Consider the following 22296-nt stretch of genomic DNA (forward strand, 5'->3'; position numbering starts at 1 on the left):
GAGTGTTTCCCTAAAAGGCTGGGGAGCTGGGGGCGCTGTTCCCATGCGCCGTCGGTGCTGCTCAGCTGTCAATCCAAACGTGCACTGTGCTTGAGGGTTTACTCTCGAGCTCTCTCAATGAGTGGTGTATGTGGCTCAGGTTCCAGATGTTGAATCCTCCCTACCATCTAGCCCTTACTTATATTGCTAATTGTTGTTACTACTCCCCTAGTGGGGAAGGTGGCTTGGGAATAGCATTGGTCAAGCCTAATGGATGGAAGCAGCTGCGATGGGCTTTGCGAAGGCTCAGCATCCCTGTCTGTGCGCTGGGAGTGCTGGTAACAGGCAGCTGGTGGGGTGTGTGGGAACGTACCACCCTCCCGAGCTTCGCTTACAGCTTTAGATAAGCACACACAGTAAGATACTCCTCCTAGGTGCCTGACCATGAGTCCCAACTGCCTCTGTCTACCAATACCACCGTACCTCAGCAATCTGCAGTATATCGATCCTCACTACACCCATTATATAGATGGGGAGCTGAGGCACAGAGAGGCTAATTACCTTGCCCCAGGTCACCCTGGAAGGCTGTAGCAATAGAGACTTGAAGCCAGGTCTCTGAGGGCCAAAGCTTTCACCTTCACCACTGGACCATCCTTCCTGTCCTTGGCATAAAAGCCCCCTTCTGTCACCCTTCCTGGATCCTGTCCCTTAGTAGTAATATGCCCCACCCCACATGCCCCTGGGATTGCTGAGGGAAGGGCAGACAGCTCTGTCCCGGTCCTGGTGGTGACTCTGTGCTGCCGCTGGGCCAGATGCCTCAGGAGAAGAATGTGCGTCTGTTTCATTGCAGCACCCCCTGGAACTTACCAGGCTTTGGGTTTTGTTCCAGACCAGATCCCCTCCTGGTGTAAATCAGTGCATGGAGCGACACTGATTTACTCCAGCTCGGGATTTGGCCTGCAGAGATCAGCACATGTTCACAAGCCAGGGCCAATCTGACGTTTTGCAGCTGAGCTGAATTCATGCCACCGTCACATCAGCTGCCCAGGGCTGTTTGGTATGACCTCCTGAAAGGTGAAACGGAGGTGGGGTGGGGATGCGCTGGGAACTGGAACAAAGGCAATTGCTCCTAGACCCTAAGGGGTAAACCTCATCTGGGCAGGAGACAGAGCCTTCTCGGGGGCCGGTCTAAGACTGGAATGAGCTTTCCCAGGAGCCAACCCCCGCCTTCCAGAATAGCGAGACAGTCTTCTCTGCCCTGCCATTGCTTCCCTAAAAACAGAGCAGTCTGCACAGAACGCCTTCCGATAGTCCCCCCGGAGACAGGACGAACCACACATGTTAGTAAGCTAGTTTAATGCCTGGCTGGAAGGTGCTCAGGTCGGTGGTGATAAGGACAGGATGAGAACCTGAACAGTGTAAACTGGAGTCAGAGATGGATAAGCCCCAACAGATCTCAGTCCTTCCCTGGCCAATGCAGTACTGGTCCATATGGACGTAGCCAAATATCTCCCAGCTCCTTTCTATGCCTGATGCCGGGGGCCTGCGCAAGTCCTCCCTACCTTGGCTGCAATGTCATTTCTCTGAGTTCTCTCCAGCAGGTTAATTTTAGTCTCACTTCATTGTCTGGCTTTTTGGGGGAGAGGCGAGGCTTTCATTTATTAATGAGCCCCTGGCAGATTGGACAGGGAGAGCGATTGCTTTCGGAAGACGGCCTTTGGCTGCAGTTCAGATGTCAGAGTGGGCTGGTGATGGCTCTCAGGGCCCCTGTTTTTTCTGGGCCAAATGGAGCCAATCTCATTAGTGCAGGAATAATTTTTCTGGGGAGAGGGGGTTGCACAGGCAGGGACGGAAGAGGGGGAGAGAGAAAGAAATCTACATATTAGCTTTGCCTCCCTCGATGGAATTTGACTCCCACCAATTACACCATCTTCTCCCCACATCAGCCTAAAACACTGCACAGGGATGTTGGGTCCAGAGGGGTGGTTTCATTAATAAAAAGTGTGTGTGTGTGTGGGGGGGGATAAGCAAACCCTCAAGAGCCCTGACAACAGGAGGGCTGGCTAAGAGGCAGTGTGTACAGGGTGCTAGACTCCCACTGAGGAGACCTTCCTTCTGGTCCTAGCTGTTGTGCTGGCACGTTGGTTTAATTGTATCCCTGCCTCAGTTTCCCCTTTCCTCAGTCAGGGATAAATGAGGCCTCTCTGTTGTCCTTGGAGAAAGAGCTCTACAGACGGGGTACATGGTGTGCTTAGTGGGCCAGATCCTCGGCTGGCGTATATTGGTGCAGCTGTGTAGACTTCAGTGGCTCTATGTTGATTTACCCCAGCCGAGGATCTGGCCCTGTGTGTGCTTAGGAAGGAGTCATGTTGCCCTTTCGTGACTGCACACAGAAGGGATGAGGGACTTGCTGCTGCTGGGGTGATCAGCTCACCCTTAGCCCAATGGCTTTGAGGAATGTGGTTCTTTGGGGGCTGACGGAGGAGGGTTCTAGGCCTCGCTGTATGTGAGTGAGACAGAGCTGTCAGGCCGTTAGGCCTGTGTTCTGCAGACCTGGGTTCATCATGATGTGGCAGTTTCTCAGGGCATCTCTCACCTGCAGTGTGCACTTTTCACACTCCCTGAAAAATCTGTTTCCCCCCCCCCCCCCTTTGGCAAATGGACAGACCCACCATTCCATGCTTCCCACCTGCTCTCCCCCTTCCTTGTGCCACTTTGGCCAAGGGCTGGGATTTTTTTCACACATCTGCAAGCAGCTGATGAAATCACAGAGAAAAATGGCTCCATATTAATCTAACCAAAAAGCAAAAAATCCCTGTAACTGCAAAAAGCAACATTGTCACAGATCCATGGCCACATGCAACCTCTTGGCGGCACACTCCAAGCTGGAATTCAGATCCCTGCTAACTGAGCTAAAAGAGAATCTCCCTTAGCTGCTAGCAGTATGGGGCCTATGACACACAATTGAGTAGTTCTGATTTCATACAGTGGAGGGCAGTGGTGCATGCATGCATTAGCCCTTTTATTACACTATTGTCCTTTCCTGCAAGCCTGAGTTGCCAGGGGAGAGTTCTTGGAAGAGAATAATGTGGATTAATTTAAATTAAACAGTGGTAAAAGCTATTAATAATTAAAGGGCCACTGTCAAGAAAACAATGGTAGATTTAAATAAATGACTTGGCTCGGTTAGTTACAGCATCCGGTGTTATTAAAATGGAAAGAACATTAACAATCTCATTTTCATTTTACTGTGTCCTCGGCCTTGGCGGCTTGAGACTCTAGGAGATCAGGTCTGCGATTCAGAAGCACACTAACCGCTGGGCCGGTCCTGTCAGCATCACCTTTCTGTGCCTGTCCTTATCGCTCTCTGGCAGCTGCCCCTGGCTTTCGCTGCAGTGTGATGGCTACATGTATGGTCTGGGGGGTTAAAGCAAGGGGCCAGTACTACTGGATTCTGTTCCTAACTTGGGAGGTGTAGCTTAGGGGTTAGTGCAGGAGGGGGCTGGGAATCAAGACTCCATGGTTCTGTGCCTACCTGTGTGAGCTGAGTGTCATTTAGTCGGGACAGAGCAGAGAGGCTGGCTGCCAGGACTCCTGGATTTTATTCCTAACTCGGAGGGATGGGGGTTGTTTATGGACTGGAGGAGGCTGGGAATCAAGAATCCTTCATTCTGGCCCAGACCCACAAAGATACTTAGGTGCCTAAACCCCAGATTTAGGTGCTGCTGCTCTCTACAAAACCCATGTTCGGCTGCCACCTAACCCCATAGAGGCCTAAACTCACTCAGCGCCTGAATTTTTGCTGTCAGAGTTTCCCCTGGTGCCGAAATTTCTGCCTCTGGGCATGTGCACTGCTGCCCTCCCTCTAGCCGTCCGGATGCCTGTCTCACGCCTAAGCCCCAGTGAAATCCATGAACCGGAGGAAGCTAGCACTTCTCCCAATTCATTGTCAAGGGAGTCTCAGCACCGAATGCAGCCTTTGTGGAGCCCGTTGTTGTTCCAGTGGTTTTCTAGGTACCTAATGGTTAGCCTTTGCTGTGCTCAACATCACAATCCCTACATCCTTTAGTGGCACCAGCCTCTCTTCCTAGCTGTGAGCTGAGTGTAGGGGCTGGTGCCAAGACTCCTAGGTTCTGCTGGCAGCTCTTCTGTTGCCTCACTTAGTTCCTTCTCTGCTCCCGCAAGGGTGAATGGGGATAACATTGCATCCCAGAGAGTGTGGGGGGTGGGGAGGGAGGAGGGGTAAATATGTCGTTTGTGCAAGGCTGTGAGAGTCGTGGATGGACACAGGGGGCCGTGCATGGTGAGCGTTATCTGGCAGCCGAGTGGGTATCCCGGAAACCCCAGAAGCCGAGATACCTGCGGTTGTTAAGCTAACGGCCTATGAAAGCTCTCACTAGCTGAGCACAGTTTAAAATCAGCAACGACTGTGTGTTAAACGATACGAGACGATGGAAATGGAAATTAAATGGTTCAAATCTGGCCAGGGACGGCAGTGTCGACGCAGCGCAAGCAGTGAGCATTAAAGAAAAACAGCCAGCGCGTCGCTGGTGCAATGGAAGCAATTACCAGGGCCAGTTTTAGTGGGATCCTGGAGGAAGCACTGAAGCCCATGCAGCAGGAGGAGGAGGACGCTGAAGGGCTTGCGCATGGCTTGGGAGAAGGAAGCTCAGGGTTCATCCCGGCTTGCTCAGGTTTGGGACTTCTGGAGCTGGCGTTTAGCCCCAGCTCTGCGTGGCTGCCAGGGCTTTGGAGAGTGTGTGCGTGCAGACGGAAGGCTGTGCTGAAAGCGATGAATGAACCCTCTGAAGAGCCCAGGCGAACCTCCTTATCCACATTGCAGAGCAGTGCTCTGCATCCAACCCTCCTGATTTAGCAGGGACAGACCCGAGCCTGCCCTATCCTGGAGTGCAGGGCTCTAGCTTCCTCTCCAGATGTTGGTATTGCACTTTCAGTGGCTGGCAGGTGTGGTGAGACACCTGCCCCCCCACCTCCCCCTGACCTCTGAGGCCTGGTCAACCCCCTGCAACATTTTCTTGTTACCTCCTCACGAGCATTCCCCCTGCCGGCTCTCAAACCCTCCAACACCAGCACATGCCCCCCTCTCAGAAGAGCCCCCTTCCCAGCTGTCTGACCCTCCCAGTCCTCTAATGAACTAACCAAAGATCTATAAACTAAAAAAAGAAATGAGTTATTGGCATGGTAAAAGCAGGTAAACACACACACACACACAAACGAGTTACAGCCTTAGGTTCTAAAAGGTAATCGAAGCTCCTATAATAAGCAGCTCTTATTATTATAATAAGCAGCATAATAAGTGTCCTTCGGGGCCAACCCAAGCTGAACAGCTGAGGACCTCTTGCTTATGTTTAGAAGTCTTTGCCCCTCAGATTTCAAACAGCAAAGACACAGGGTCCCCCCGGCCCCACCTCCAGCCTGACTCCACCCCTCCCTGCCCCTATTGGATCCCGCCCCAAATCCCTGCCCTGGCTCGACCTCTTCCCCAAGTGCGCCGCGTTCCCCCTCCCTCCCAGGCTTGCTGTGGGAAACAGCTGTTTTGCGGCGCAAGCGCTCGGGGGGAGGGGGGGGAGAAGCAGGACGTGTCGGCCCGCTCAGGGGAGGAGGCGGAGGTGAGCTGGGGCGGGGGGGCAGGTTGGGGAGCTGCTGGTGGGTGCTCTGCACCCACCAATTTTTCCCCGTGGGTGCTCCAGCCCTGGAGCACCCACGGAGTCGGCGCCTCTGGACACAGGCACAGACTTTCATTTTTCCAGGTGGGTGCTCCTCTCCCGCTCCACCCTGAGGCCCCACCCCCACTCCACCCCTTCCCCAAGGCCCTGCCCTCACTCAGCTTCTTCCCGCCCCAACTCTGCCCCCTCCCCAAAGTGCCTCCGGTAGGGTGACCAGACAGCAAGTGTGAAAAATCGGGACGGGGTGGGGGGGTAATAGGAGCCTATGTAAGAAAAAGCCCCAAATATCGGGACTGTCCCTATAAAAGTGGGACATCTGGTCACCCGAGCCTCTGGTCCGCCGCCGAACAGCTGATCGGTGGGTGGCTGGTGGGTGCTGAGCACCCACTATTTTTTTTCACCAAACTGAGCACCCAGGGAGTCGGTGCCTATGAGTATAGAGATAAAAAGCTCATTCTGGTCTCTTCCCCCAGAGTTCAGAGTGACCAGTCGGCCACGTGTCTCCTCTGCATGGGTGTGGGGGAGCCATCAACAGAGTCTTTTGTTCTCTGATGACCCGCAATGGCTTGTCTGATGTCTGTAGAATTGTGTTGGGCAGGAGGTGACAGCTTTTGTGATACATTGGGATTTCACACTCAATAATGTGTCTCCTGGCTGCGGGGTTTCCAGTTTCATAGCAAACCCTTTTAGAGTTCCAGAGCAAACACTTCAAGGTTACCTTAGAGCATGGGATACTGATCTGATAAGTGAGATTAACGCAGGCAACAATTTACAAGCATTTCATAAAATCCAAACACTAGGCATCTCTATAAAGCTAATCCCTGTTTTAGCAATACTAACACGCAGGTGAGCCAGGCTGGTTTCCAGCTCTGCATTTGACAGTGTTCAGTGAGGCCTAGGGGCCTTGGCATGAGCTAGTACCTCGTCTGCCAGCGTCACTCCCACAGAAGTCTGGTGGCTGTGAAGGCAAGTAGGAAACCAAGACACGCTGTGGGCAAGGCCCAGATTCTCCAGGGTTTTTGGGCACCTGCTGCCGAAATCACTGGGCATTAGGTAAGAATCTGGGCCCGTGTGACTTTGCCCCCATGATCACAACAGCATGTCAGTGGCAGAGGTGGGAATGAAGCCCAAGTCCCCTGCTCTGAGCACAAGACCACACTACCTTTGGGAGCTCATTAAGGATAAAGACCCCTCAGATCTGGGATAAGTGACATGCCCCAACTCTGGCACCATCCCCCTCAGGAGCCTGGCTCCAGGTCCCTGTCAGGCTAGGCCTGGGGAGCTGGTTTTCCCTAATACCAAACCCACTCAACATGGGGCGTGTGAAAGGTGACAGAGCCTGGCAGATTGTTGGATCTGGACTCCGGGAAGGGGGACAGTTGAACAAGGGGGATTGGAGGGGAAAAGCATCCAGTGGAAAATAGGGTCAAAGGCAGCAGATGGGAGGGGAGGGGAATATGCTAAGGAAAAAATATGTGGGTTTATATACAGCATGTGGGACCCTGATTTGTGGCAGCCTAGATCACAGGATGCTTCTGTTCCCAGCACACAGCACAGCCCACTCTCCAGCTGGAAATTCATGTGCTCTAATCTGGGCAGCTCACTGGGGGCAAAACCCTGGGCCAGATCCCCAGGGGAGTCGATCAGCACTGCTCAGGTGAAGCCCCTGGACCTTACACCCGTTTGCACTGGTTGAGGATCAGGAGCTTAGATCAGTGGCTCTCAGCTTTCCATCTTGGGGACCCTTCCCTCCTGAGACCCCCACCCACTCAAGCTGGGACCCTCTCCCAGTTCGCAATGCGGGGAGGGTAGGCTGACCGAGACCACCTGACTCCTGTGTGCAACCCTGTGGTTTAGATCCCGGGAAGAGAGGAATCAACCCCCCCTCTCCAAGCATCCACCAGACCTTCAAATACCGTGAGCCTTGCGCCCTCCCCCCCACATACCATAACCCACCCCAGTGTCCAAGGATCCTGAGGTGGGTGGGAGCTACAGGGCCGTGGCTTGCTGACAGGACCCAGCCATCGCCCGGGTGATGACGAGCTTCCTGTCATTTGTCCAAGTTCAGCCAAAGTTCAGGCCCAGGTGCGGTGTATATGACAGCCTGAGGAAGCCAGGCTGCTGTGTCTGCGTCCGCTTCGGCAGATGCTGTGTCGGATTTCCCCTCCCTGCCACTCCACCCTGCGCTGCAGCTGCCCTGCTAGTCCAGCAGCCTTGGGGCGTCCCTTAGACTGCCACTCATGCCAGGCTGTGCTGCAGACCATGCCTGATAGGTGGGCAGCCTAACCAAAGAGCCAGATATTGGTGCTATTACCAGGGGAACGAGGGGTTTCCACATTCTGGGCTGCCCCTATGTCTTGCAATGGCGAACATTTAAATGGATAAAAATTCAGGTAAAATGCTTTCAAGTAAACATGGATGTTATTTGTTGAAATTCTACCCGAAAAAAAAAAGAAAATTGAATTCTGGCCACGCCCCCATCCTGCCCTGACACAGCCCACCTGCCCCCAGCATGCCCTGCGCTTGGGTCTGTGAGGGGCGGGGGCAGCATCCGGGAGCCTTACACTGACCCCGTGCTTGGAGTGTTTCCCTGGGAGGGCCGTTCTGTTTCCTTTCTGGCCTTTACAAGTAGTGTAAAGGGACCAGAATTGGGCTTAATTTGTAAATCCAGGGCTTTAAAATTGCAGAGCTAATGCATTAACCCTTTGTTCATTATCTAGTTGTTGTTATGAATTATCTGTGTTACCGTAGCAGCTAGGAACCCTAGTCACAGACCAGGACCACATTCCGCTAGAACAAGAACACAGTCCCTGCCCCAAGGAGCTGACAATCTAAGTATAAGATAAGAGACAACCGATGGAGACAGACAGACAGACGGGGGAGAACCAGGAACCTATGGGACAATATTGGTCACTATGACCCAGGGAGCCCCTCAGTGCCAGCTGGCAGAGAGCACACCTTACCACAACTCACATCAGGTCTGACATGCTCGTTGCCCCAACACACTGTTGTCATAATCTGTGTCTAAAAGGGGTCATGTGCAGACTGGTAACACACTGGTCATTAATATTGTTGTGTGGGGCATGTACGGGTGGTGTATAAACAGTTATAGATGTGTGCCGGAAGTGTGTTTGTGTTTGGCAAGCAGTGCATTAGCCCAGACCGCCCTAAACAGAGGAATGTTGTTGCACCTGCTTGACTTGTCTCCAATGTAAATTGAGCAAGGGGAGGCCAGACACAATGAAAGTACATTTACATGTAAGGGAAACAAGCCATCAAATTGGCAAGTGGTGACCACTTAATGATCACATCAGGGGCTCGAGGCCGTACCCCAGGAAGGCTTCCTGGCTCTTGGAACAGAGAAATGGCCTTTGGGAAATAGAAGCAGAAACAGAAAGCGATTTGGGCATCCATCACCTGAGGGACACAAGAGGCCAGAGCTCTTGACACCTGAGAAAGGTGGATCCTTTAGCCCAGGGGGAACTGAGAACTGACTATAGGTGAGAAACCTGCTGAGACAATGATTGTAGCTTGCTGAAGTTAAGTTTTAGTCACTAGAAAGCGTGTTGTGTCTGTAACCCTGTCTGTCTCTTTCACCCTCACTTGAAATCACTTGAACCTGTGGTCATTGTTAATAAACTTATTCTTGTTTTATTACAAAACCATCTCAATGCTGTTCTAGCAAAGTGTGGGTCGGCAGCTAACCTAGCAGGCTGATGAGGGCTCTGTGTCCCTTTGCAGGCGGCAAACTTAATAACTTCTGCAAAAAGAGAGGGAGGACTTGTGGCACCTTTGAGACTAACAAATTTATTTGAGCATGAGCTTTCGTGAGCTACAGCTCACTTCATGGGATGCATTCAGTGGATGCATCCGATGAAGTGAGCTGTAGCTCACGAAAGCTTATGCTCAAATAAATTTGTTAGTCTCTAAGCTGCCACAAGTCCTCCTTTTCTTTTTGCGGATACAGACTAACACGGCTGCTACTCTGAAACCTGTCATTAATAACTTCTGTGAGCGTGCAGTGAGAGGGACTGACCGCTGCAGAGAGACGTCTCTGGGGAGCTGGGGTTCACTGATTGCTAACTGCAAGACCAGGTTTGGACAGGCAGAGTCCTGCAGAGTTTGCTGGCCAAGCAGACAGGCTGGCCTGGTGGAGGGCTGCTACAGAGTTTAGCAGCAGCAAAGCTCACTTCTGCTGAGGCAGAGCAGTGACATGGTGGTTCACAGTTCTGGGCGACCCGAGCAAGACGTCACAGTCTCCATGACAGGGAGCGGGCTCTGCACAGCAGCAGCCTAACTGTTGACAAGTTTTTTGTAACCACCACAGCCAGGGTGAGTTTTGAGGAGGGATTGGAAGGTGGAGCATAAGGCAGCTTTGCAGATGGTTATGGGGCGCTCCTCCCCAGCATGAGGGGGAGAAAGCATGAAGCTGGTCATTGGACCATTTAACAGGTGGATGATGGAGGCTACCATCCTGGGCCATCAGAGGTGAGCATCGGCAGCTCAGTAGCAAATGAGTAGGGCCCTACCAAATTCATGGTCCATTTTGGTCAATTTCACAGTTATAGGATTTTAAAAATAGTTATTTTCATTATTTCAGCTATTTAAATTTGAAATTTCATGGCGTTGTAATTGTAGGGGTCCTGACCCCAAAAGTAGTTGTGTGTGTGTGTGGGTGTGTGTTGAAGGTTATTGAGTGTGTGGGGGGGAGTTGCAGTACTGCCACCCTTATTTCTGTGCTGCTTCTGGCAGCGGTGCTGCCTTCAGAGCTGGGCAGCTGGAGAGCCGCAGCTGCTGGCGGGGAGCCCAGCTCTGAAGGCAGAGCCATTGCCAGCAGCAGCGCAGAAGTAAGGATGGCCTGGCACGGGATTGCCACCCTTACTTCTGCGCTGCTGCCTGCAGAGCTGAGCCCTTAGCCAGCGGCCGCTACTCTCCAGCCGCCCAGCTCTGAAGGCAGCGCAGAAGTAAGGTTGACAAGTTACGAAATTGCCACCCTTACTTCTGTGCTGCTGCTGGCAGGGCGCTGCCTTCAGAGCTGGGCACCCGGCCAGCATCTGTCACTTTCCGGCCACCCAGCTCTGAAGGTGGCGCAGAAGTCAGGGTGGCAATACTGCAACCCCCCTAAAATAACCCTGTGACCTCCCTGCAACGCCCTTTTGGGTCAGGACCCCCAATTTGAGAAATGCTGGTCTCCGATGTGAAATCTGTATAGTATAGGGTAAAAGCACACAAAAGACCAGATTTCACGGGGGGACACCAGATTTCACAGCCCGTGACATGTTTTTCATGGCCGTGAATTTGGTAGGGCCCTACGAATGAGAGGTGATAGGTAGGGTGGAGATATGCCGTGAAGGGCTTTGAAGGTGAATACAAGCAGCTTGTGTTTGATGCCATGGAGAAGGGGGAGCCAGTGGATGGATGCAAAGAGGGGGATGATCTGGTCAAAGCAGTGTGGTAGGAAATGGTCTTTGAGCAGCATTCTGAACGGATCCGATCGGGGCAAGGCTGCCTTTGCCCAGGCCTGAGAGAAGGCTCTTGGAGTGATCAAGACGCAAGATGATGAGGGCCTGGGTGAGAGTCATAGCTGTGCGGATGGATCGGAAAGGCCGTATCTTAGAGATGTTAGGCAGCAAGAATCAGCAAGGTGTCGAGGGAACCCTCGTGACGGCAATGGAACTGCGGGGTGGTTTGGTTCTGTTCAGGTTCTCATACTGCCCTCATCTCGGTCACCATGCCCAAGTGTCTTCCAGTGGCGCAGCAAGCAATGTGATGTGGGGGTTTTGGAGAGCCAGCGAGCCCCCTGCTTATGGGGCAGGGGAAGGGGACAGCCCGGCAGAGCTTTCTGGCTACAAAAGCTGACTCACGGCTGAGAAGCTCATATTGCCACATGGATCTGAACATCCTCAGAGAGCAGAGCAGTCTTCTGGCACCGAGGGATGTGTGTGCTCTGAGACAGGCATCATACACTGGGGGTTGAGGCAGAGGGGGAGAAATCAGGTCCCTATATCCTGTGATGCCCTAACCCCGGGGGTCTTTTCATTATAAGGCAGCCCCCTGTTAAATAACAACACTTAGAGCTGCTCTCCCATCCTGTGTTACTGAGGTTCTTGCGCTGGGTACCCAGCCCTTTGAAACGCACTCTCCTGCAGGAAGGAGGGCAGTGTCTTATTTTTACAGGTACTGGGTGTTATCCAGTGCGAATGCCCTGCCAGATGGATGGGAGTTTTAAACGACCAGGACTGCCGGGCTTTCCATCTCCTTTGGACATTCGTTTATCCCGCCTCTGCCCTTGGGAGGTAGAGAAGCACAGATGGGAAAACTGAGGCAGGGATGCTAAGTAACTTGTCCCAGGCTATAGAGAGAGTCAGTGTCGAAGGTGGGATTTGAGCCTATCCTGAGGCTCCTGCGCTCCAGTCCCAGTTGAACCCTCTGTGAAGTCTGTTCCCCCCCTGCCCTCCAGCCACTCTCTAGCTATGGCTTGGGTCAGAGAGTTCAGTTCATCTGTGGGGGAGCCGCAGCACAGAGAGGGCCGGGAGGGGAGATGGGCACATGCCCTGCTTCTGTGGGTCTGTCTGCACTGCAGTGGGAGGTGTGGCTGCAGCACGGGTAGCCATCCCCGAGCGAGCTTTGATCTGGCAAGCTCCTGTACCAATAGCAGTGAGGTCACGGCAGCAGGGGCAGCAGCACGGGCTGCTATTGGTACTGAGCTAGCTAGATCAAAGCTAACAGGGGTACAGCTACGCATGCTGCAGTCACTCCTCCCATTGCAATGTAGACAGACCCTATGGTGTGGGGAGCAGCTCTTGCGCTGGGGTTTTCCTTCCCCTCCTTGTCCTCTCTGCACCTGTCTTTGTGAGGCGGGGCAATGCCATGGACTGCTCCCTTGCCGGCATGGCCTGAGGTTGGACATGGAGCATCTCCAGTAGGGGGATGCTTCCCGCTGGTCCTGCATGCTTCCTGTCTCTGTGCACCCAGTATCTGGGGCACCAGCAGCCACCAAGCAGTTCCCTTAATCCTCCGCCTGACATGGGAGGGTCAGTCTCCTTCCATTGGCTGTAATCTCTCCTGGCAGGCTGAGTGGCCGCGGGGTGATGTTGAGGCTGGGCAGGGGAACAAGGAGCAAGTGTAACAGGTTCTCCGCCCCAGCTAATAACGCATCGAAACATCAGTCACTGCCTGAGCAGCTTTCCCGGGCCAGCTGCCTGCTTGTTAAGCCGGGGAGATGTCAGAGAGCTCGATAGCAGTGATTTGCCAGGAGCAGCCCGTGGAGCCAAAGGAAACTCATCAATTGCATGGGAGGGGAGGTGCAAAAATAGCACTTACCTGCACTGCATAGCTCGTCCTTCAGCCCCTCTGCCCGGGAGCAGGAGTAGCTGGGTTTAGGGCCCCATTCACCATTGCCTTGTACTTTGCGTAGCCAGCTCATCACTCTTCCAGGACCCGAGCTAGCTCGATTAAAGTTAGCTCAGGTATGCCAGCTGGAGCTGCAGTCACGCTCCCTGACTGCATACACCAAGAGAGCCATGCCAAACAAAGACAGGACATGGGAGAGCCCTTCGGGCCTAGGCGTGGGTGGAGACATGAATGGGGACGAGAACAAGCCACTGGTAGAAGTGGCTTTGAAGGAGGAGCGAGAGGGTGCTGGGAACTGGCTGGCTGCACCAGGGGTAAGGGGGGAGAATGAAAGAAGAAATGAAGAGCTGATCTCCAGACTTGCAGTCCCCAAGACAGTGGGCCAGGCCAAGGCTGTCGCGTCGCACTGAGAACACCCAGTGCTTAGCGGTAACAGATTTGGCTCTCAAGGTGGGCAGAGGCAGTCAATTGGAGCATTGCTGGCTGGCATGGCAGGATTCATGCAGCTGTGAGTCCCGATATGGATGGAGCGGTCCAAGAGAGAGGGTCGGGGATTCAGCATGCAGAGGGCACACAATGGCCAGGGGGCTAGACTACGGCAGCCGTGGGCAGGGAGTCTGACGCGCACAGATCCCCGGGCGACTGGGTGCCGCTGAGCCGATAAACCCTCCTCATTCTCCTGCCTCTTCCTCGCAGGTTCCTACCTGATGGTCAACTCCTCCCAGCATGTGCCGGGACAGAAAGCTCACCTCCTCTTCCAGACGCTGAGTGAGAATGACACCCACTGCCTCCAGTTCAGCTACTTCATGTACAGCCGGGACGGCCACAGCCCCGGCTCCCTCAATGTCTACGTGAAGGGGAATGGGGGCGCACTGGGCAGCCTGGTGTGGAACGTGTCCGGCTCCCACGGGCGGCAGTGGCACCAGGCTGAGCTGGCGGTCAGCATGTTTTGGCCCAACGAGTACCAGGTGAGTTGGAAGCGTCCCTCACGACGGGAGGTGGGGAGATGGTCTTGCAGAGGCAGCAGGGTGATTTGGGGCCGGAGGGGACTTAAGCAGACAGCAACTGAGCTGAATGGGCCCTGGAGGAGAGAGAGGCCTTTGAACTCACTGCCACGCAGCCCTCCGGCAGGGTGCCAAGGGACACCGCACTCAAGCTATTGCAGGGCTTGATGCTGAGCCCTTGGCGGTGCCCAGGGGCCCTACTCCTGAAAAACTCTCACAGCTGCCTCACTGATGACCTACAACCCCCTTACTATTCCAGCGCTGGGCCCCCCATCACTCTGGTACCCCTCAATCCCAACCCACAGCCCCCCTTTCTATTCCAGCCCTGGGCCCCCCATCACGCTGGTACCCCTCAATCCCAACTCACAGCCCCACCGGCTATTCCAGCCCTGGGCCCCTCATCACGCCAGTACATCCCAACCCACAGCCCCACCGGCTATTCCAGTCCTGGGCTCCCCTCCCCTCTGCCTAGCTTGCCAATGCCCCTCATTCCCAGCCTGCAGCTCCTGTGCCATCCCAACCCTGCCCCCAAACTGTGCTGCTGCCCAGCCAGCGAGGTGTGCCCCCTTTCCTTCCCGCCGCACAAGCCCCGGAGGTCCAGTCGTGAGAAGCACTGATGTAATGTCTGTCTGAGCTGCTTAGTGCTGTGAAGGGGGGGCTCGTGGGAGCACTCTGTGCTCAGTGGGCTGGCATGTCTAGCTGCCAGCCAGGCTGGGTGTAGCAGGAGAGTGAGCCCCCCCGTATTTCGGCTCCTTGGCTTCCCATGGCAGTAGGTGCCCGGGGGGCAGTGGGGAGCAGCGCCAACATGAAGAACTATTAAAAACGAACAATCATCTAGTTTCCTTTTGGTAACGGTTTGATCCAAACCAAGTCATGGACCCAGGCTGCAGAATTCAAATCTGGCTCCAGAGTTCGGGGCAGTCGGCTGCAGGGATTTGGATCAGCCTGTTGTTAAGATAAGGCCAGGCCCATGATTAAGATGCTGCATCCCTCGGGGGCTTGGGCCCAACTCTGCTCGTCTCCAGGCCCTTCCCGTGCCAGTGTGACCTTGCCCATGGCTGGGGGCAGCAGATCACCTCAATGACAGGCGCGTGTCTGATTGCCCCCAGGTCCTGTTTGAGGCGGTGATCTCTGGCGAGCGCAGAGGATACCTTGGCTTGGATGACATCTTGCTCTTGAATTATCCATGCTGTGAGTATCGCAGCACCCTGGCTGCAGCCTCCTTCCTGACAGGGGCCAGCCCTCACGCTGCCAATGATGTGTCCCGCTAATGAGCCACTCGGCGGGACTCTGTGAACTGGATGCCGCGCCGCGAGCATTAACGACCTGCTGTCGGAGCAGGGCCAAAGGGGGATGCTCCAGGAGCAGCTGCTGCGAGGGAAGGGACATGGTGGTTGGGGTTGTGAGGTGGGCGTCTTTCATCAGCAAGGCGGGTGGGCAGCCATCTCCTAGTCAGAAAAGCAGGAGCCCTCAGGGACTGGGAACCACTGGCTAGCACTGGCTAGGGCCAGGCCAGGTGGGAGAGCAGCCTAGTGAATAGTGCCTGGCAGGGCTGCTTGGTCGCACTGAGCCCCATGCATGCTGGGCAGGGTGCTGGGTGAATGCCCAGTGGGGCAGATGTGATTAGCAAGGCTGAGATATTTATCTCACTGTGGAGACCCCAGGCCTTGAGCTGGGACTCTTGACACTGCAGGGGAATGGCTGAATCTCCCCCCGATGAGCCTCTACATTGATGGGACACAAACCCCAGCTCTGCTCCTTCTCCTGGGAGAACACAGGCTAAACGTCAGGCCTACATGTCCCCTTTAAAAGGGACAGCTCCAGAGGGGAGAAGGGACAAGTTGTCTGGGGCTGGCCGCTGGGGAAGGGAGCCAACACCTCGCAGACAGGATGAGGCAACGGAGTGCAAGGTGCACCTGGGCCCCCTTGCTAAATAGTGGCTCTGCAAAGCCAGACAGTTCCAGTGTGGGTTGGGGGGTTCACCCCCTGCTTCTCCCAGCCCTGGCGCCGTCCCTGCAGGGAGGGAGGGCTCCGCAGGAAATCAGTGCGATCCAATGGAAAACCCCTGCATGGCAGGTGGGATTTCAAGGGTACAGGACTGTACTGGCACCCAACTTGCAGCTGAGCTTATGATGTCACAGGGTCCCCTGCAATCTCCTCCATGCCTTAAGTTTCCCCAGCTACGTGGTTTGTATACCCTAGAGTGGTTGCACCATAGAATATCAGCAGTGGGGATTTGTATATCCAGGCTGCAGACCTCGCTACATTGAGTCCGACAGTCTGCATCTGATGGTCATCTATACCTGATGCTACGGGGAAAGGTGAAAATGCCTCCCACAAAGCACTTGGCTATTTGGGCCACATTGCAGCTATGGGAGAAAATTTCTTCCTGCCCCCCAAAAGAAATGAAGTTCTGAAGCATGAGCATTGATTGCTCCTAACCTATCCAAATGGTGGGGGAGGGAGCCACAGAGTTTGGATCTGAATATTGGGTTCTTTGTTTCAGGCCCTTAGCTAATTAATAATGATTATTAAATGGTCCAGCTCCTGGTAAAGCCATTAACCCAGAGCAGGAAAGCAGCCACATCCCAGCTGCAGACCCAGAGCCTGGTCTGGCTTTGTGCTCCTGGGATCCAGCACCTTGATTCGTGGGTGCGTTGGGGAGCTCGCCGGGGAGAGGGAAGATACCGGCAGGTAGCTGCACAGTAGCCGAAGTGCCTGGATCCCCGTGTGACTCTTTACCCCTCTGTTCTGGCAGCCAAAGTGCCTCATTTCTCCCGCCTGGGCGACGTGGAGGTCAACGCTGGGCAGAATGCCACCTTCCAGTGCGTGGCAGCCGGGAAAGTGCTGGAGGCGGAGAGGTTCCTCATGCAGGTAACTGAGGGGTGGTGGGATGGGGGGGTGGGGGCTGCTCTGTCAGCGTAGAGCCTTTCGCTGGCTCTCCTGCACCCCCCGGAACTCCCTGAGGTGGAGTCGGCTCCTTCCCCGCCTCATTGCCGCACGGTGCCCTGGACTGAGGGCTGTGACTGGCTCAGCCCCACGGGCTGGATTGTACTCAGGGGCAGGGCTGTACGGCCCACTCTGGAGCACAGGGAGGGGGAAGGAAATGAACAGTGAGGGATGGGGTGGGGGGTCCTCCCCCTATTTGCCATGGAAGTCCCATCGGAAGATCAAAAACTACAGATGAGGGGGAGCCCCCAACCCGTAACCAGCCCTCTCTCAGAGGCCCAGCCTGCCACCCTCTCCAAGGCAAAGTGCTCTTTGCGGTCGGGACCAGACCCCCAGGTAGGAGTGGGAGATGTGGGCCGTTATAGTCCCAGGCCCATACCCACGCCCCTCCCCCTGCGCCCCCGCAGGACTCCGCATTTGTGGTGCTGCAGTGCCATTCCCAGCCATTCCTTGTGGGGGGAGGGGACTGCGCTCCCACCCGGAGCGATGCCCCGAGCTGCTCCACAGCGACCCCTGTGGCTGTGTAGAGAGCAACCTTGAGAGGGCTCTGGAGGCTCAGCAGGCGAGGCTTTCAGGGAGAACCCAGTAGGGAGAAACAGGATGCTCTGTCAGACCCAGAGGGGATCACCCCTCCTGCCTAGGCCGCCGTGGGGAGCAAGCACAGGAGGGCTGAGCAGCATGAGCTGTCTGGGGACCCCCCCAACACTCTCTCTCTGGCCAGCAGAGGCAGAATGGAGTGGTCGTCCCAGCCGCCTCAGTGAAGCACATCAGCCATAGACGGTTCCTGGCTACCTTCCAGCTGGACGAGGTCTCCAAGGGGGAGCAGGATCTTTACCGCTGCGTCAGCCAGTCTGTGCGGGGCTCCGGTGTCTCCAACTTTGCTGAGCTGATTGTGAAAGGTGAGGGTGACGCTTGCTGTCACTCAAGGAGGGGCCTTGAGCGGTAGAACTCAAAGCATGTTACAAACCTGTCATTTGAACTCAGGCCATTAACTAACATGATGCTAAACATGACAGGCCAAGTCATGTTTAAAAGGTGTTAGCTGGTTATGGTGAACCCTCCACTCTGCTCCCCGGCCAGGGTTAACCATGGCCACCACATTACTGTCCTCGTCTACACGCAGGGCACAATCATGTCTGACATGGTGTTAGCTAACCTGTGGGAATTAACAAGATCTGTTTGTAGTGTGGACGCGGCCTGCCTGCTTCTCTCTGGGATTCATCCCGGACAGCTTGGCACATACTCGAGCCAACATTCTCAAAAGTGGCAGCTGATTTTGGGCCTTTCCATTTCCTGGGGCTCAAGCTGAGATGGCCAAGGCCTGCTTTTCAGAGGCGCTGAGCACCTGCAAATCCAGGGGCAATCAGTGGGACTTGGCACTTCTGAAACCTGGTCTGAGGTGTGTCGCTGACAACTTCTCAGGGGGTTGAGTCTGGTCCACTGTGTTCTAATTCTATGTGAATGACATTCCCTTTGCTCAGGGCGTCTCACTGATGTAGGGTGAAGTAGTGCTTCATCCTAAAGGATCCTAACCTGATGGAGTTATATGAACCCAGTGAAGTCAATAGGAGCCGTTCCTCGATTTGACTGGGCACTGGAACACGTTATATGCATCTCTTCTCTCTACCCACCACTGACATGCGTCTGCCTCTGGGGTGGAGCACTGCAGCTGTTCAGCAGTGCACTCCAGTGCTGTGCTGCCTTGCATATTGCATCATGTGCTGTTAGCTCGACACAAATCAAGGGGGATGTAAAGACTTAGGAACATAGGAAGTGCCAGATTGGATCAGGCCCAAGGTCCATGTAGCCCAGTGTCCTGTCTCTGACAGCGGCCAGCAGCAGCTGCTACAGAGGAAGGTACAAGAAACCCTGAAGTAGGTCGTTGTGAGATAACCTGCTTCCTGAGTTTTTTTTCCTAACCTCTAGTAGTAGAGGTTAGCTTATGCCCTTAAGCATGAACTCTTAGTTATTTGTTAAATTTGTATTATTATTAGGGGTCTTCTTAAATCGCAGAAAAATCACACATTTTTTGCAGGTTGGTCACGGCATATATAGCAAATTTTGCAGATGTGTAACACTTCTGTGAAATTTCCTATGTATGCTGTGACCAACCTGTGAAATTTGTAATTTCTCTGCAGAGTTTCTCAAGCTGGGGGCCCAGACCCAAAAGGGGCTTGTAAGCTTGTTGTAGGGGGGTCGTGGTGTTGCCATCCTTACTTCTCCACTGCTGCTGGCGTTGCCTGAAGCTGGTGGCGGGAGAGCAGCAGCTGCTGCCTGGGCACCCAGCTCTGAAGGCAGCGCTGCCGCCAGCAGCAGCACAGAAGTAAGGGTGGCAACACCACGCCATTCTCCACTCTGCCTTCAGAGCGGGGTGGCTGGAGACCATATTTAATGGGGGAGACCATATTTCACTGTCCTTGATGCGATTTTCATGGCTGTGACTTCGATAGACCCCTAATTATTATAACTGGATCGCCTTGCCATCTGGATACAGGTCCAGTCCCTTTTAAAACCCTGCCTCAATGCTATGTAGTAGCAATAAGTTCCACAGGCTAATTGTGCCATCTCTCAATACCCAGTGGGAGGAAGGAGTTTTTTGCTTAGCACAGTGGGACCTCACTCATTCTCACTGACCTGCTTTTGAGAGTCAGCGAACGCAGACAATTAAAAAGGAGGCAGAAGACTGCATCCGCCAAATGTACTGTGTTCATTTATTTTGACGGCTCTGGCGAAGCGTTAATTATCGATGACAAAGAGTTTCACAGCACCGTGGCAACTGCTTGGAAGCATAGTCTGTAAAAAACACAATGATGTTCTGGTCACATGAGACCTTGCTGCCGCCTGTGCTGTTAAACCTCGGAGGAGAGTGTGTGTGTGTGCGCGTGCGCTTATGCTGCTTTATTTGTAGGTGTGAATTTGTCGTGAGTGCTTTATTTGTAGGTGTGAATTCTAAAGAGTTCTGCTGTGTTCGGGATCGAAGCGTGCTTGCAGTTCCAGCAGTATAAATCCCCCTGATCCCACTTACGCTGCTGCCACACACCAAAGACGATGACACAGTAGACTTGCCTAGGAGGAGAAATTTGCAGCCATCAGGATTGCTAGCAGTGGGCTGGGTTCTGCTCTTGTTTACAAGGAGTGAAGGCAGAGCGGCTGCTCTTAGAACCAAATGGGAGCCAGCATCCTTCTTATGCCAGGGTCTTTTTAGCTAAATGGCGAAGAAGAAAGTCTGAATGTTAATTTAGTCCCTCTTTGTGTTCCAGCGGCACCTAGAGATCAGCTCCCCGTTGTACTCGGGGCTGTACACACTTGGTCCAAAGAGCGTCCAGTCTGAATAGACGAGACAGGCTAAGGGTGGGAGAAATGATTATTATCCCCTGATTACAAATGGGGTACGGAGGCACGGCGAGGCTAACAGGTTGTATCAAGGACACACACACAGGGAGTTAGTGGTAGATCAGAGAACTGCACTTGGATTTCTCGAGTCCTAGCACAGTACTTTAAACCACAAGCTGTGCAGTGGGGTTGATGGAAAGACAATAGCTCCCCAGGGTACAAGCACCGGTGAAGCAGAAGGGGAACGTTCCATTCATACCCCTCCCTTTGTCTTTCTCCAGAGCCCCCCACGCCCATTGCTCCCCCCCAGCTGCTCCGAGCGGGTTCCACCTACTTGATCATCCAGCTCAACACCAACTCCATCATCGGCGACGGCCCCATTGTGCGCAAGGAGATCGAGTACCGCATGACCTCGGGGCCCTGGTCGGAGGTCCACGCCGTCAACATGCAGACCTACAAGCTGTGGCACCTGGATCCCGATACGGAGTATGAGATCAGCGTGCTGCTCACGCGGCCGGGGGACGGAGGGACTGGCAAGCCGGGGCCACCCCTCATAAGCAGGACCAAATGCGCAGGTAGGCACACTCCTTAACGCGGGAGGCCCCAGGCTATTGGCTGGTCCTTGATTGACAAGGATCTGCATGGATATCCATTGGGTGCAGTGTAAAACCTGGTCATGATATTTTCTGTCATGGTGGCGGTCTCTGGACATTGTGCTTTTCCTGAACTGCCCCCAGTACCGCTAGCCATTGGTATTTTGGGGCTTGTCTACACTGGTAGAATTATACTAGGGTAGTTAAACCACTGAAGTTACACCAGGGTAACTCCCCTTGCGGCCAGGCTTATTCCAGTAAGTTTAAACCACTTCCAAAGCGGCATAAGCTCAACTGGAAAAAGGCCCCTCTTATACTGGAATGAGTGTCCATGTTGGGGGTAGAGTGGCAGGATGGGGCCCTGCTTTTTACTTCACACAAAGCCTAGGAACAAGGATGTGGTCCAGTGATTACAGAAGGACATGGAAGAGCAGGACTCCTGGGTTTCATTGCTAGCTCTAAGAAGGGAGTGGGGTCTAATAGTTAGAGCAGGAGACTGGGGGTCAGGACTCCTGGGTTCCCAGCTCTAAGAAGGGATTGGGGTCTAGTAGTTAGAGCTGGGGATGGGGAGTTCAGGACTCCTGGGTTTGTTTCCCAGCTTTACCACTGACTCCTTAAGTGACCTCAGGCAATCCACTTAACCGCCTGTGTTTGTTAAAGCTGAAAAGTTGTGGCAAAGGGCCCTATGTCCTTGACTATTTCCTACAGTGAAGTCTTTGCAGCTCTTGTTATGGCTTTATCAGCTGGCAATCAGACAGATATTAACCGTCAACCCAGGCCGAAAGAAAATCAAAGAACCCCAAAGAAAACCCTCCTGGCGCGGGAGCTGGCTCTGGATTTACTCTTTAATACACTGACAGGGGAAGCAATAAACTGAAAAATGATTGTTGCTTCAGCAACTGGGTAAAGCAACAGTCAGAGCTTGCTGGCAGCGGGAGGATTAATAACAGCCCAGAACAATGAGGTTTCGCACCCACCATAACTCAGCTCCAGAGCAGCCGTTTCTTAGAGGCAGGTTGGAAGAGCAGTTGTGGAGGTGACGAGTGGGTTAAAAGGCAGGGGAGCACCTTGTGTGAGCGAAGAAGGCGCAGCAAAGCGCTGGAGCTGGGGTGGCTTTCTGGGCTGAGCAGGGGACAAAGGAAGCACAGAGGGGTTCAGCTAGCTTGTGGCCCCACTGCGCTAGCACATACCAAATGAGCATCGTCGCCCCGAAGAGCTTGCAGGCTGAGATAGGACCATACTGGTGGGTGAGGGGAGATGGGCTAACAAGAATCCCAAGGGAATTGGGAGCTTTTCTGAGGTCTGGCAACATTTGGGTGCCTTCATCCTGTGAGACCGACCCGCTTCCACGTTCTTTCTGTTGGGGACCCAAAGGAAAGGAGCCCGAGAAAAGTCTCT

At 54.0% G+C, this 22296-nt stretch overlaps 1 protein-coding gene across 11 annotated transcripts in view; it reads left to right on the plus strand.

Annotated features, from left to right (window-relative positions):
* PTPRU (protein tyrosine phosphatase receptor type U) overlaps window positions 1–22296 on the plus strand; it is a 298799-nt gene that overhangs the window by 122303 nt on the left and 154200 nt on the right. For 6 of the 11 annotated variants that reach the window (XM_043532242.1, XM_043532239.1, XM_037881918.2 and 3 more), the window contains exons 3-7: window positions 13716–13987; window positions 15133–15214; window positions 16782–16897; window positions 17694–17871; window positions 20587–20880. In XM_043532242.1, coding sequence (XP_043388177.1) covers window positions 13716–13987; window positions 15133–15214; window positions 16782–16897; window positions 17694–17871; window positions 20587–20880 — 942 coding nt within the window. The remainder of the gene's footprint in view (window positions 1–13715; window positions 13988–15132; window positions 15215–16781; window positions 16898–17693; window positions 17872–20586; window positions 20881–22296) is intronic. The other 5 variants (XM_043532241.1, XM_043532243.1, XM_043532240.1 and 2 more) reach the window with 1 other exon arrangement.

Source organism: Chelonia mydas, chromosome 19 (genome assembly GCF_015237465.2).
Source record: "Chelonia mydas isolate rCheMyd1 chromosome 19, rCheMyd1.pri.v2, whole genome shotgun sequence".
NCBI classification, from domain to species: Eukaryota; Metazoa; Chordata; order Testudines; family Cheloniidae; genus Chelonia; species Chelonia mydas.